At 44.7% G+C, this 10,811-nt stretch overlaps 1 protein-coding gene across 1 annotated transcript; it reads right to left on the reverse strand.

Moving 5' to 3' along the window:
- Window positions 1–6,493: 6,493 nt before the first annotated feature.
- On the reverse strand, window positions 6,494–7,558 carry CX3CR1 (C-X3-C motif chemokine receptor 1; the record flags this gene model as incomplete). The annotated part of the gene is made up of 1 exon (XM_079538617.1): window positions 6,494–7,558. The coding sequence occupies one exon, from the start codon at window positions 7,556–7,558 to the stop codon at window positions 6,494–6,496; it is 1,065 nt and encodes a 354-aa protein (XP_079394743.1).
- Between the last annotated feature and the right edge of the window lie 3,253 nt (window positions 7,559–10,811).

Raw genomic sequence — 10,811 nt, forward strand, 5'->3', positions numbered from 1 at the left:
CAATAAAAAAAGGTAATAAAATATCAAGAGACTTCATGTCTCTTGGAAAGACAGTGACAGGATTGGGAGCGCAGGTCTTGTTCTCCTCTATCCTGGTTGGAAACTGGGACCTAGGAAGGAGAATGTATCAGTTGAGTGGATGGCTGCATGGATAGTGTCACACTCAGGATTTTGGGTACAATGATCTTGGAGACACCCTCGAAAAAGTGGCCATATTGCCATAGGATGACAGCTGACCAGGAAGGACAAGAATGTTCTGAGAAGTAATCTAGTTGGAATGATCAGTAGAACTTTAAACTAGATTTGGTGGGGTAAGGGGATGTACTTCTGAGCCATAAACTACAAGGGAGCTGCATGGCATGTGCCACCTACCACGAGCCATGTGTCATGAGCCACAAGCACTCTCCTGTGAAGAAAGACTGAAGGAGCTGGGCTTGTTCAGCCTGGAGAAGACTGGGGAGAACTTACTGCAGTCTTTCAGTGCTTGAAAGGAGCTTATAAACAGGAAGAAGACTGACTTTTTACAAGGTCTAATAATGATAGAACAAGGGGAAATGGCTTTAAACTAAAAGAGGAGAGGTTTAGGTTGTATGTTAAGAATAATTTCTTTACTCAGAGGGTGGCGAGGGCCTGGTACAGCTGCCCAGAGAAGCTGAGGTGCCCCATCCCTGGAGGTTCTCAAGGCCAGGTTGGATGGCGCCCTGGGCAGCCTGCTCTGGTGGGTGGCAGCCCTGCCCACAGCAGGAGTTGGAACTGGGTGGGCTTTCAGGTGCCTTCCAAACCACACCATTCTGCAATCCAATGATTCTACGATCAGGGCTTCAAGCAACTATTATTTGTAACGAGCTGTACTGGTAAAGTCACTGGCAGAGGAAATTGCCCGTAGAAATAGCAGCTCGTCTCTGTCACTCGGGAGAACTGACTCATCTTCAGAGGCATGGAGCCACCTACTGTTCTCTTTCATTGGCTTCATCATTATCCTCTAGCCCTGCCAATCGTGGCCATCACGGACTTTTTCTTTGTGCTGCTGATTTTAATTTTTATGTAGCACTTGTGGGCTAAATTAAATTACCTTTTTTAAAATTTTATTTTATTTTATTAGCTTCTCTCAGATGCCCAGGTATCTCAGCAAGTGGATCTGTAGTCCTAATTTGGTAGCCTGAAGGGAACTGTTGTTGTGCGGACTAAGTGACTGGCCTGAAAGGGTCAGTAACGTGTTACAGTGTTTCATCCTGAAAGGGATGGATACTTCTAGCAAAAACAACAGTGACCCTGAAAGGGATGGATACTTTTAGCAAAAACAACAGTGACTGATTAGCAAAAGAAGAAAGAACTTATACTTCGGTAAGTAGAACACAAGAAACTAAGATAAGGAAGTAGGAGAACAGCTTGCTTGCACACAAGCCTCTGCTTTGTTTCACACTAGCTAATTATTTACGATCTTGTAGTGTATCCAGTCTGTAAAAAGAATGAGCCTTCAATAAACATTGCTTTTGCGCCACCAGAGCCTAAGCCCGTCTGCCCCAGGAGTCTTGAGCTGGTCTCCGTCAGTAGCCGAACTGTTGAGCTGCAGCTGAATATGAAGCAGTGACAAATGCGTATATCAGATCAGAGACTTCCAGCCTGGGTGGGATGTGAAGAAGACTGTTCTAACTACAGGTGAGGATGGCAATATCTCCTGTGTAGTGGAAGAGTTTTGTATGCCCAGAGTCTTTGCTTGCACTCTCCATCCCATTCACTGATGCTGCCTTCAGTGGCATAACGTTAGTGCGCTGCTTCCTGCTGATCAAATGGTCACTGGTGGAAATAAAGTAAATACAAACCTCAAACCATTCTTCACTAGTAAAAAAAGTTTCCATGGGAAGCTGTTTTGCAGTATTTCAGTATTTGTGTACTGAGTATTAATGCAACAAATTTATACAGGAGCTGTTGGTGGGTATTTTTTGTACTGTTGAAAAACAATGTGTTAACTCTAAGTCTGCAACACCCAGATCTTGAGGCGTGGGTGTGAATATGTGTGAGTCAGACTCTTAGAATAGTAGCCAAGTCAATTAGCGGCCAATTATTACAGCAGCAGCAGAATTATTACCAGGTTCAGCAGAAGTTGTATCTATGCGACAGAGAACATCTTTTAGCTTCAAGTACTAGATTTGAATTTGAATCATTATTCTGGAAGTCACTGGTGTTTTTTTTTTCTCAGGAAAAAAAAGAAAAAGAAAAAAGCAGGTGTTCTGTCAACTTAATAAACTGGGGTGCAAAACAGTAAATCTTTGAGCAGGACTGGGTATGTATTTAACGCAGAAAGTACTTCATGCACTGCTAACATGTGGCTACTTTGGAAGTGGTATGTCAATGGCCTTTGGCAAAGCATGGCACAGTGCTGGGGCAGTGACTGCAGAACAGAAATGCTAGCAGCTAGGAGTGAAAGCAAAGGTGAGCAGAGACAATGTGATTTCTACAATTCAGTTTTGACAAGAATGCAGCTGATAACTTGAGTTTTTCTTTGGAAAACTCTCCCACAGCTTTTAGGGATGACAGAACTTGGGGCTTACATGAAGGGGACTTGTCCTGTCTTTGGCAACACTGTCCTGCTAGGACAACAGTTTTGTGTAACCTGCAGGAGTTCAGTGAGGCATCTTGCAAAGGTGATAAAATGGAAACGATAGAGCTTAATCCATAGCCAATGCATTTATAAATAGTTTCTCTGTGGAATGTGGCCCTTAAAGCTTCAGGGTACCCCAGAACCAGGACTTCAGACCCACTCCCAGCAAATTCTAAATCCAAGGGAATATGTGAACAGCGTCTTCTTCTGATGTTGGTGCTGAAAAGTCCAGCTTTCACCCCTAAGCAATTTCCCAGCTCAATGTGATACTCTGACCAGTTGCATTCCCAAGGTTTTTGTACAAATCATAAACCCCAAGAGGTTGATGAAAAGAATTAGAAGCTGTCATCCTTTGCTTGAAAGTAAAGACAATTTAGACGTGATTATAGGACTGCGATGTGACATTTGAATGAGCAGGATTAGATTTTTTGATGACAAAAAGTCCCTAAAACACAACCTTCTACTGAACCCAGAGGATACCTGGCCTCCATTTTGCAAATCTTTTCAGTCAATAGATATTACAGGTGTGTGTGTATTTTCATCTGCAAACTGTGACTGGCCAAGTCTAATTTTTATGTCATGCAGACCTTTGGCTTTTCAGAGAGCACAGAATCACAGAACTGTAGGGGTTGGAAGGGACCTCCAGAGATCATCGAGTCCAACCCCCCTGCCAAAGCAGAGAGCAGTGAACGTGGTGGGCATCGTGTGTGTTACATCTGCAGACTGAGCCCCCTGACCAGACTGTGCTTCGTGGGAGGAACTGTGGTCTTCTTTTTGGTGGATGGGAAACAGCTCCAGAATCTATTTTGACTTTTGGGACTCTACCATTGCGCATTCCCAAACGTATATTATTTTTCACCTAAAAATTGATGGAGGGAGAGGGGAACTGAGGTGATGATATTCAACCAGGATCAATACAAGAAACACTTGGAAAAGTCTATGCTGTAAAATAGCTGAGTGGTTAGAAAATACCATTTTCCTGCTGCAGAGGTTTTGATAGAGAAGTATCATCTCTGAGTCAAGGCTGAATGACCAGTGAATTGGAAGTCCAGTAGAGGGACACGAAGAGACATCAGAGGGCTTTCAGTCAGACTCAAATGGTGGAAAAAATACCTCCAGGAGTGCAGTGTGCAAAATAAGCAGAAACCTGGGGAAGTGGTATGGTTCATGGAGGCTGAGATGTTTTTTAAGGGGCATTGCAACAAAACTCTTCCTGCTAATGCAAACCAAGCAAAAATGATGATCTTGGTTTTTATCATGTTTTCGAAGTTTTACCACTTCTGCTCTGAGGAGGCGCCTCAATAGTTCTGTGTAACAGAGCCAGGAAACCCCCACAAAGCTGAGTAACATGGGTCTGTTCAGCCTGGGGAAAGGAAGGCAGAGGGGGGATCTGAGTAATGTTTATAAAGATCTTAAGGAAGGTGGGGGCCAAACGGATGAGGCCAGGCTCTTCTCAGTCGTATGTAGCAACAGGACAAGGAGCAATGGCATAAAACTTGAACACAGAAAGTTCCATACAAACATGTAGAGGAACTTCTTTACAGTGAGGGTGATGGAGCGCTGGAACAGGTTGCCCAGAGAGGTTGTGGAGTCCCCTTCTACGGAGATATTGAAGACCTGCCTGGATGCCTACCTGTGTGACCTACCTGCTTCAGCAGGGGGGTTGTACTCAATGATCTCATGAGGCCCTTTCCATCCCCTGCCATTCTGTGATCCTGTGATATTATTCTGACAATCCTTACATGCCCCGAATCTCATGGTGTAGCAAAGGAGACAGAAGAAAAGCAGGAGGAGCACATGCAGTTTGCACAAGGTATCATTCAGAGAGCCCAGGCTTGCCAAAGGTTTGACTCACAGCAGAAAGTCTGCTTTGCTGGGGCTGGGGGGGCATGTTAGTGGGGGCATGTTAGTGTCAGTGGTTGGACTAGATGGTCTTTGAGGTCTTTTCTCACCTTGGTGATTCTATGATGAACGTGCAAGGAGATGTGCTGTGAGGTGAATGCTGTGTGCTGAGTTCCTGTGAAACCACTGAGGATGGACAGGAACATGCTCCCCTTTCCCAGAAAGCTGGCCAGCCACTGGGGCTTGAGCTTGTCATTTTGGTTCATAGTTAAAGCTGCCTTTTACTCCTTGCACTCAGCAGCTTACCGTTTTCTGAAAAGCAAAGCAAAGACTGAACAACCCAAGTGAGATTGCAGTGCTCAGCCCTGCAATAAACCCTCTCCAGGCTGATTTCATGCAGACGACTTCTTGTTTGGTCTCAGAGCACCTTCCTCTTAATTCCTGCACATCTAAGCATTTCTTAAAATACCACTAGTAGGCAGGGAATCACTTGCTGGGGTGGGGGCAGGGGGAGTTTTCTTGCCTAGGCAGACTGAATTCTGAAAAATAATTTAATTCTAATTGATGCTCGCATTACTCTTATTAGCCAAGAGATCTGAAAGTTCACCTATAGCTGAAATTTTAAAAATTAAGTGTGTATAATCTTTACACCTAATACAAGGTGCTTTATGGAAAGGCGTTGTTACACTGTAGACTGTGCTGAAAGTTCAGCAGAAAAAATACTGATCATTTCCTATTTGCTGAATGAATGCTTATGGAAAATTGGTCAGTTACCGAATGGAGAAGCTCAACTCCAAGCTTTCTCAGAAAGATGATTTTAATGAGGCCCAGAAAGAGCCTATTCCTCTCACTGATGCTCTTTTGTGTTACTCAGGAAATGAGAAGGCTTTGTATTCATTGGTTTCATCGATGTGTTATAATGTGTCCCATTGGCATGGATTTGTTTTGCAAGATTGATCTTTGATTTTTCTTTGTATGGTGATCTCAGCATCACAGATGGCTACAGGCCATTTCCCATTCCCATGTCTCCTGCCCACAGACACTAGAAAATCTCACCTGTGGCAGATAATGGCAGCAGCTTTCCAGGGAAGCCCTGGGAAGGCACATTCTCTTGTCTGATTGACACTTACCACCCTGACGTGCTGTCATTGCATGAGTAAAAGACGTATTTGGAGGCCAGAGAGCACGTTTGGTACATACATCCCACAGTTGGTGTTTACAAGGTGGGGCAAGCAGAGCATGGGTGTGAAGCACACACCTGCTCTGTACTGCAGTGGCCAAGCACGACGACCCCCAGCTACACCCCAGTGCCAGTTGTGCCAATATTTCACCAACTCGGCAGGCACTCTGCAGAACTCTTGAGGTTGTGCTACGTGAAGTGCTCTGCCAAATGATGCCCAAAGAAATCAGGAGAGGTGCTGCTGCTGCAGATGAGCTCCTGGTTGGGTCCCGAGCTCTTCAGGACAGTCCTTGGTCTGGTTATTACATATTGCTGAAAGTATGGTTGGCACTAAATGCATATTCAGAAAGAACTCTGTTTTTTAGGGTTTTATTAGTTAGGAAAGCACAGCTAAAACATTTGTTGTAATCAGTAACTCCCCAAAATTTCTTCCACACGGACATAGTTCAGTATATAGCAACAAAAACAGTCAGCTACTACTAATTAAAGAGATTATTTTCTTAACAAGGAGTTGAGGTCTATGTACATTTATACCACATGCACATACAGACATGGAACTGTAAATGACAAAACTGTGTAACAGTGTCCTTATCCTGAATTCTTCTCCATTGCTGTTCTGGGCAGAGGATACCTTTGCTTCTACTTTACCTCTCTCTTGATTCACTTCAATGATCAGCCTTGACATACTGTACTGCTTTTGTTTTTAAAATATTCATTACTTTAGAATATTTAATGCTTAGCAAGAAGCACGTCAGTAATTCAGTGCTGTCATAGGTCTTTCCCAGTGGGTAACATCAGCCTCTTGGCAGTGCTAGCCCTGCAGAAGGCGTATCTACAGAGATTTCTTTTCCCAAGGAGGGATTTCTGCTTCAGAGGAAGACAGTTCCATCCTGGTCACTGGTGTTGAGGGTAATGTTGCTGTTCACCATGCTTTCTGCGTAGCTAGCTGAAGGGCGGACTTCGTAATGATTGCAGGGCCCACAGAAGCACAGGCATGGGCAGTACTTGAAGCAGACACGGTGAAGATACTTCCTGAATTTTTCCCCAGCAAAGGCATAGATAAGAGGATTAAGGCAGCAGTGGCTGAATGCAATGGTTTCGGTCAGGTGCATTGCATAGTCCAGTGATTTAATTTGATTGCAACTTATAAACAATTCGTAGTGCCTTAAAGTCTCAAGAAAAATCAGTACATTGTATGGTGTCCAAAACAGAAAAAACACAATCACCACAACCAAAGTCAGTTTTATGGCTCGTGCTTTTTTCTGGTTTTTGCAGTACAGCAGGGTTTTGATGATCCCACAGTAGCAATAGCATATGATGCAGACTGGGATGAAAAAACCAACGGTGTTCAGTTCCACATTGCAGAAAACTGGCCAGATGTTCATCAGCACCTGGGGTAACACCGGGATGCAGTCATTTTCTAATATCTGGGAGAACACAAAGTGTGGCACCGAAACAAGAAGTGCTGTTGCCCATACCCCGCAGGTTATCAGAAAGCTGTGCTTCATCGTTCTGGATTTCAGGGAATACGTTGCCCGGACAATGGCCAAGTATCTGTCGATGCTGATCACAGTGATAAAAAACATGCCCCCAAAGAACCCGATGTAATACAGCGAGGACACGACTTTGCAGGGGATGGTGCCGAGGGTCCATCCCCTCACCGTGTTGGAAGCCCAGAAAGGGAGAGAGATCACAAAAAGAAGGTCTGAGACAGCCAAGTTCAGGAGATAAATGTCAGTAATGCTCCTTTTATTGCCTTCTTTCACGATGGCCAAAACCACCATTACATTCCCTGCAAGGCCAACAGCAAACACGGCGATATAAAACAATGGCAGAAATATTTTTCCAAATGCTTGGATGTCAGTTTCATCACAGGTGAGAGCAGTTTCATCGTAACTGTATTCGGTTGTCACTTCAGGCAGTGCTTCTGTCATGCTGAATTTTCCAGCTAGAGACAACGCGAAAAGGGAAAGGAGAATAACATTAGAGAGAGATCCTGGATGTGGTGTGAGAGGCCTCACCAACGCTCACTTTGGGGTTATGTCACTATTTGGGTTAGTGAGAGTTTTAACGCTGTAAGGTGTGTATGGGAACTGCTGAATCACAGCCTGAGCCTCTGATTGACCACCTGAGGCGAGCACTGAGTCAGCCATGGAGCACAGGTGAAGGCAATTCAGCTGCGTGATGGAAGGAGTGGAGCCTGGCTGCACCTCTCCCAGACCTCACTTAAGGGCTGACTGCCAGTGGGGAAGGATCTCTTTTAGAGGTCACTCTTTTTGGAGTCTTCTCAGTGAGCCTAGGACAAGGGTAAGCTTTCCATCAATCCATTTTTCTTTAGTGTGAGAACCTGTTTAGCCTATTTTTATTTTTTTTGTATATTTCTTAATTATAAGATCTATATATTCATTGATTATACATGGTGGTGGTAGATACTAAGATAAGTACACTCTTCTCAGACATGTACTTCATTAAAAATTAGTTCTCTAGTACAAGAAAAGGGTGAAAATGTTAAAGGGTGCATGAGCAGCTGAGTAGCAGCAAAACAAGCAGTGCAGATGGTGCATCACTGCGTGACAAATGTAGGCACTCTCCCACTTTGCTGGGCAGCGTTCAGCAGGAAGCAACATTCTAAATGGAACTATGATCAGCAGGAGCCAAGCCTAACCCTAAATGCTAACCCCAGGGTGGAAGTGTGGTAAGACGCTCAACTTGGCCACGTCTGGGCAGATGCATGCTGATATGGCAGGAGCAAAGATTGGGAGCGAAGCAAGTGGAATCCCAGCCTACGTGTCCATCTTCCTCTACCAGCAGTAACTTCTCCAGCCTGTTTGCAAAAAGCCTTGCATGGCTAAGCATGAAGTAAAAATGCCCCAAGGTGCGAGACAGCCCTTGCCTAAGAAGCTTCATACGATGCAGTGGTGACTACAACAAACTCCCCTACGGATGGTTGATCTGACTATACTGGTATTTTCTCCAAATGCCTCAGTGCTAGAGTGCCATTTGTGGTGTGGCCTATCAAGTTCTGCCCTCTCATTTTGTAGTCATTACTCAAAGGTGCCAGCTGGCAACAGGCAGTCTCTGTTTTAAAATACTTTATTCTTCGCTGTCCCTCAGGCACTTAAATGAGAAGTACCCACAGTCATTAGCAAACAAGCTCTGTGGTTTGGCACAGGAAAAACAGGGCAGGCAGAAGGGCTGTCTCAGCATGGGTGCTGTGGGGCACTGGCAGAGGGCTGGGTTGTGTGCAGCCTGCAGGAGCACCCACGGCTGCACAGCATCTGGAACTGAGCCTGCTGCCTGGGTTGGTTTTCCGATGGCAATGTGCAGAATTCATGGCAAACAATGAGAAATCAAGGTTTTAATTTTCTGCTGGTGATATAACTAATTGGAATTGCCTGCGGAGGTGGCGGAGGTGTTGCCTATCTCTTCCTGCATCTGCCCGGTTACTGCTTTATCTACTCTGCTAAGGGGTACAGGAACAAGCAGCAGATGCAGTATATAATCATAGAATCATAGAATTGTAGGTCTTTTCCAGCCTTGGTGATTCTATAAGTTTATCCAGTCCAACCATCCACCTATCACCAGTAGTTCTCATTAAACCATGGCCCTCAACGTAATGTCTAAATGTTCCTTGAACACCTCCGAGGTCAGTGACTCCACCACCTCCCTGGGTGGTTCTTTTCCATGCTGACCTTTTCTTTCATCTCTTCAGAGACTAAATGTCTGCAGCAGGTCTCTTTAAAATGGAAAAACGTGTCAGTGGTGCACCAAGGACTCTTGTGCTGCATATGAGTCACTAAGAGCCCACCTGGCTCCTTGCAACCTCTCTGCACTGTCCCACAGCATCCTTCTTGCTCACAACTGGCTCTTCACTGATCTAAATGGAAGAGGCTGTGCACAGGGTTTGATCAACCTTGGCAAGGGATAAATCAAAGACTCAAGGTCCCAGCCTGTCCTGACACATCGATAGCTCTCTTATCCCCTTAGCATCTCTGCTATTCATTCATATTTCATATTTTCATATTTCAGAACTGTTTGGTGGTGCTGGAGTGTGAACTTCAAGTGGAAAGAAGGAGCTCACACTGTGTTGCTGTCTCCTCTCTGAGGGCCCCTACTTGTGCTCATGGTTCCCATGCTTGCTGCCTCAGTTCATGCCTAGAAAGGCAGCTTGTTCCTTTGGAAGTTTTCTATGTGAGCCATTGCATGTCAATATATCATGCTGGGCACAGGGAAGGTCTCATACTTGTCAAGAAATGCAGTTTCTGCCATGGGATGAACCTAAGCCCTGGTGGTCTTCTCTCACTGCTAGTCATCCTGCATAGGTAATGTGGTCAGCTGTTTTTGAATGTTTAGCTTGTCTGACACCACTTTGCTCAGTTTAAGCTGATATTACCCAACAGATGGGCTGCAACCAACCAAAAGCCTCACAGGAAACAACTCATATGTCAGATGTGCATAATGCAATAAAATTTCATTGCGTTCTGGATTGAGAACCAGAATATGGCCGCTCGCATCCTTCCCAGCCAGGTGTCCACTACCAGTCTTGCAGAACCCACCCCGCGCTCTGATAGTCTTCTCACTGTCTGACTCAACACAAATTACTCTCTTGTGCTTACAATAAATGTTAAAATAAGGGGAAAAGTTAACTGAAGAATGCAGAGCATGCTGAGTAAGAACGATGTGGCTGCGATATATCTCTGCCAAGCATTTTCCCTTGCTGAATACAGGAAATAGTAGATTCACTTCTGCTTCTCATGGAGCTGTTCAACTGCTTTTCTCTCTCCAGATTTACGCACAGCTTTGGGCTCTACTCCCCACAAACACTTCTGCTTTTAAATATGTTTATAGCTGTCTAAAAGACAATACTTGGCAGGATGTAAACCCTGTTTCTCAACCCAGATATTCCCAGCCAATTTCTGTCATGTGCACTGTATATAATATATAGGGAAGTGAAATTATGAGAGATTCATCAAACTCCCCTAAGCAACAGATGTTGTGTTTCAACCTTCAAACAGCCCCTTCAGACATTAGACTGGGTGACACAAGAGCCAAATCCTGCCTGCACTTCTGATCCATCTCGTTATCAGCCGGATGCCATGCTACAAGCTCTACTGTCAAGATGCCAGATCTGCTAGTTCTTTGGCTTTCCGCTGTGCCTCTGCTGTGACTGAAAGAAGTGAAGAAATA

Source organism: Tetrao urogallus (assembly GCF_951394365.1).
Source record: "Tetrao urogallus genome assembly, chromosome: 7".
Taxonomy (NCBI): domain Eukaryota; kingdom Metazoa; phylum Chordata; class Aves; order Galliformes; family Phasianidae; genus Tetrao; species Tetrao urogallus.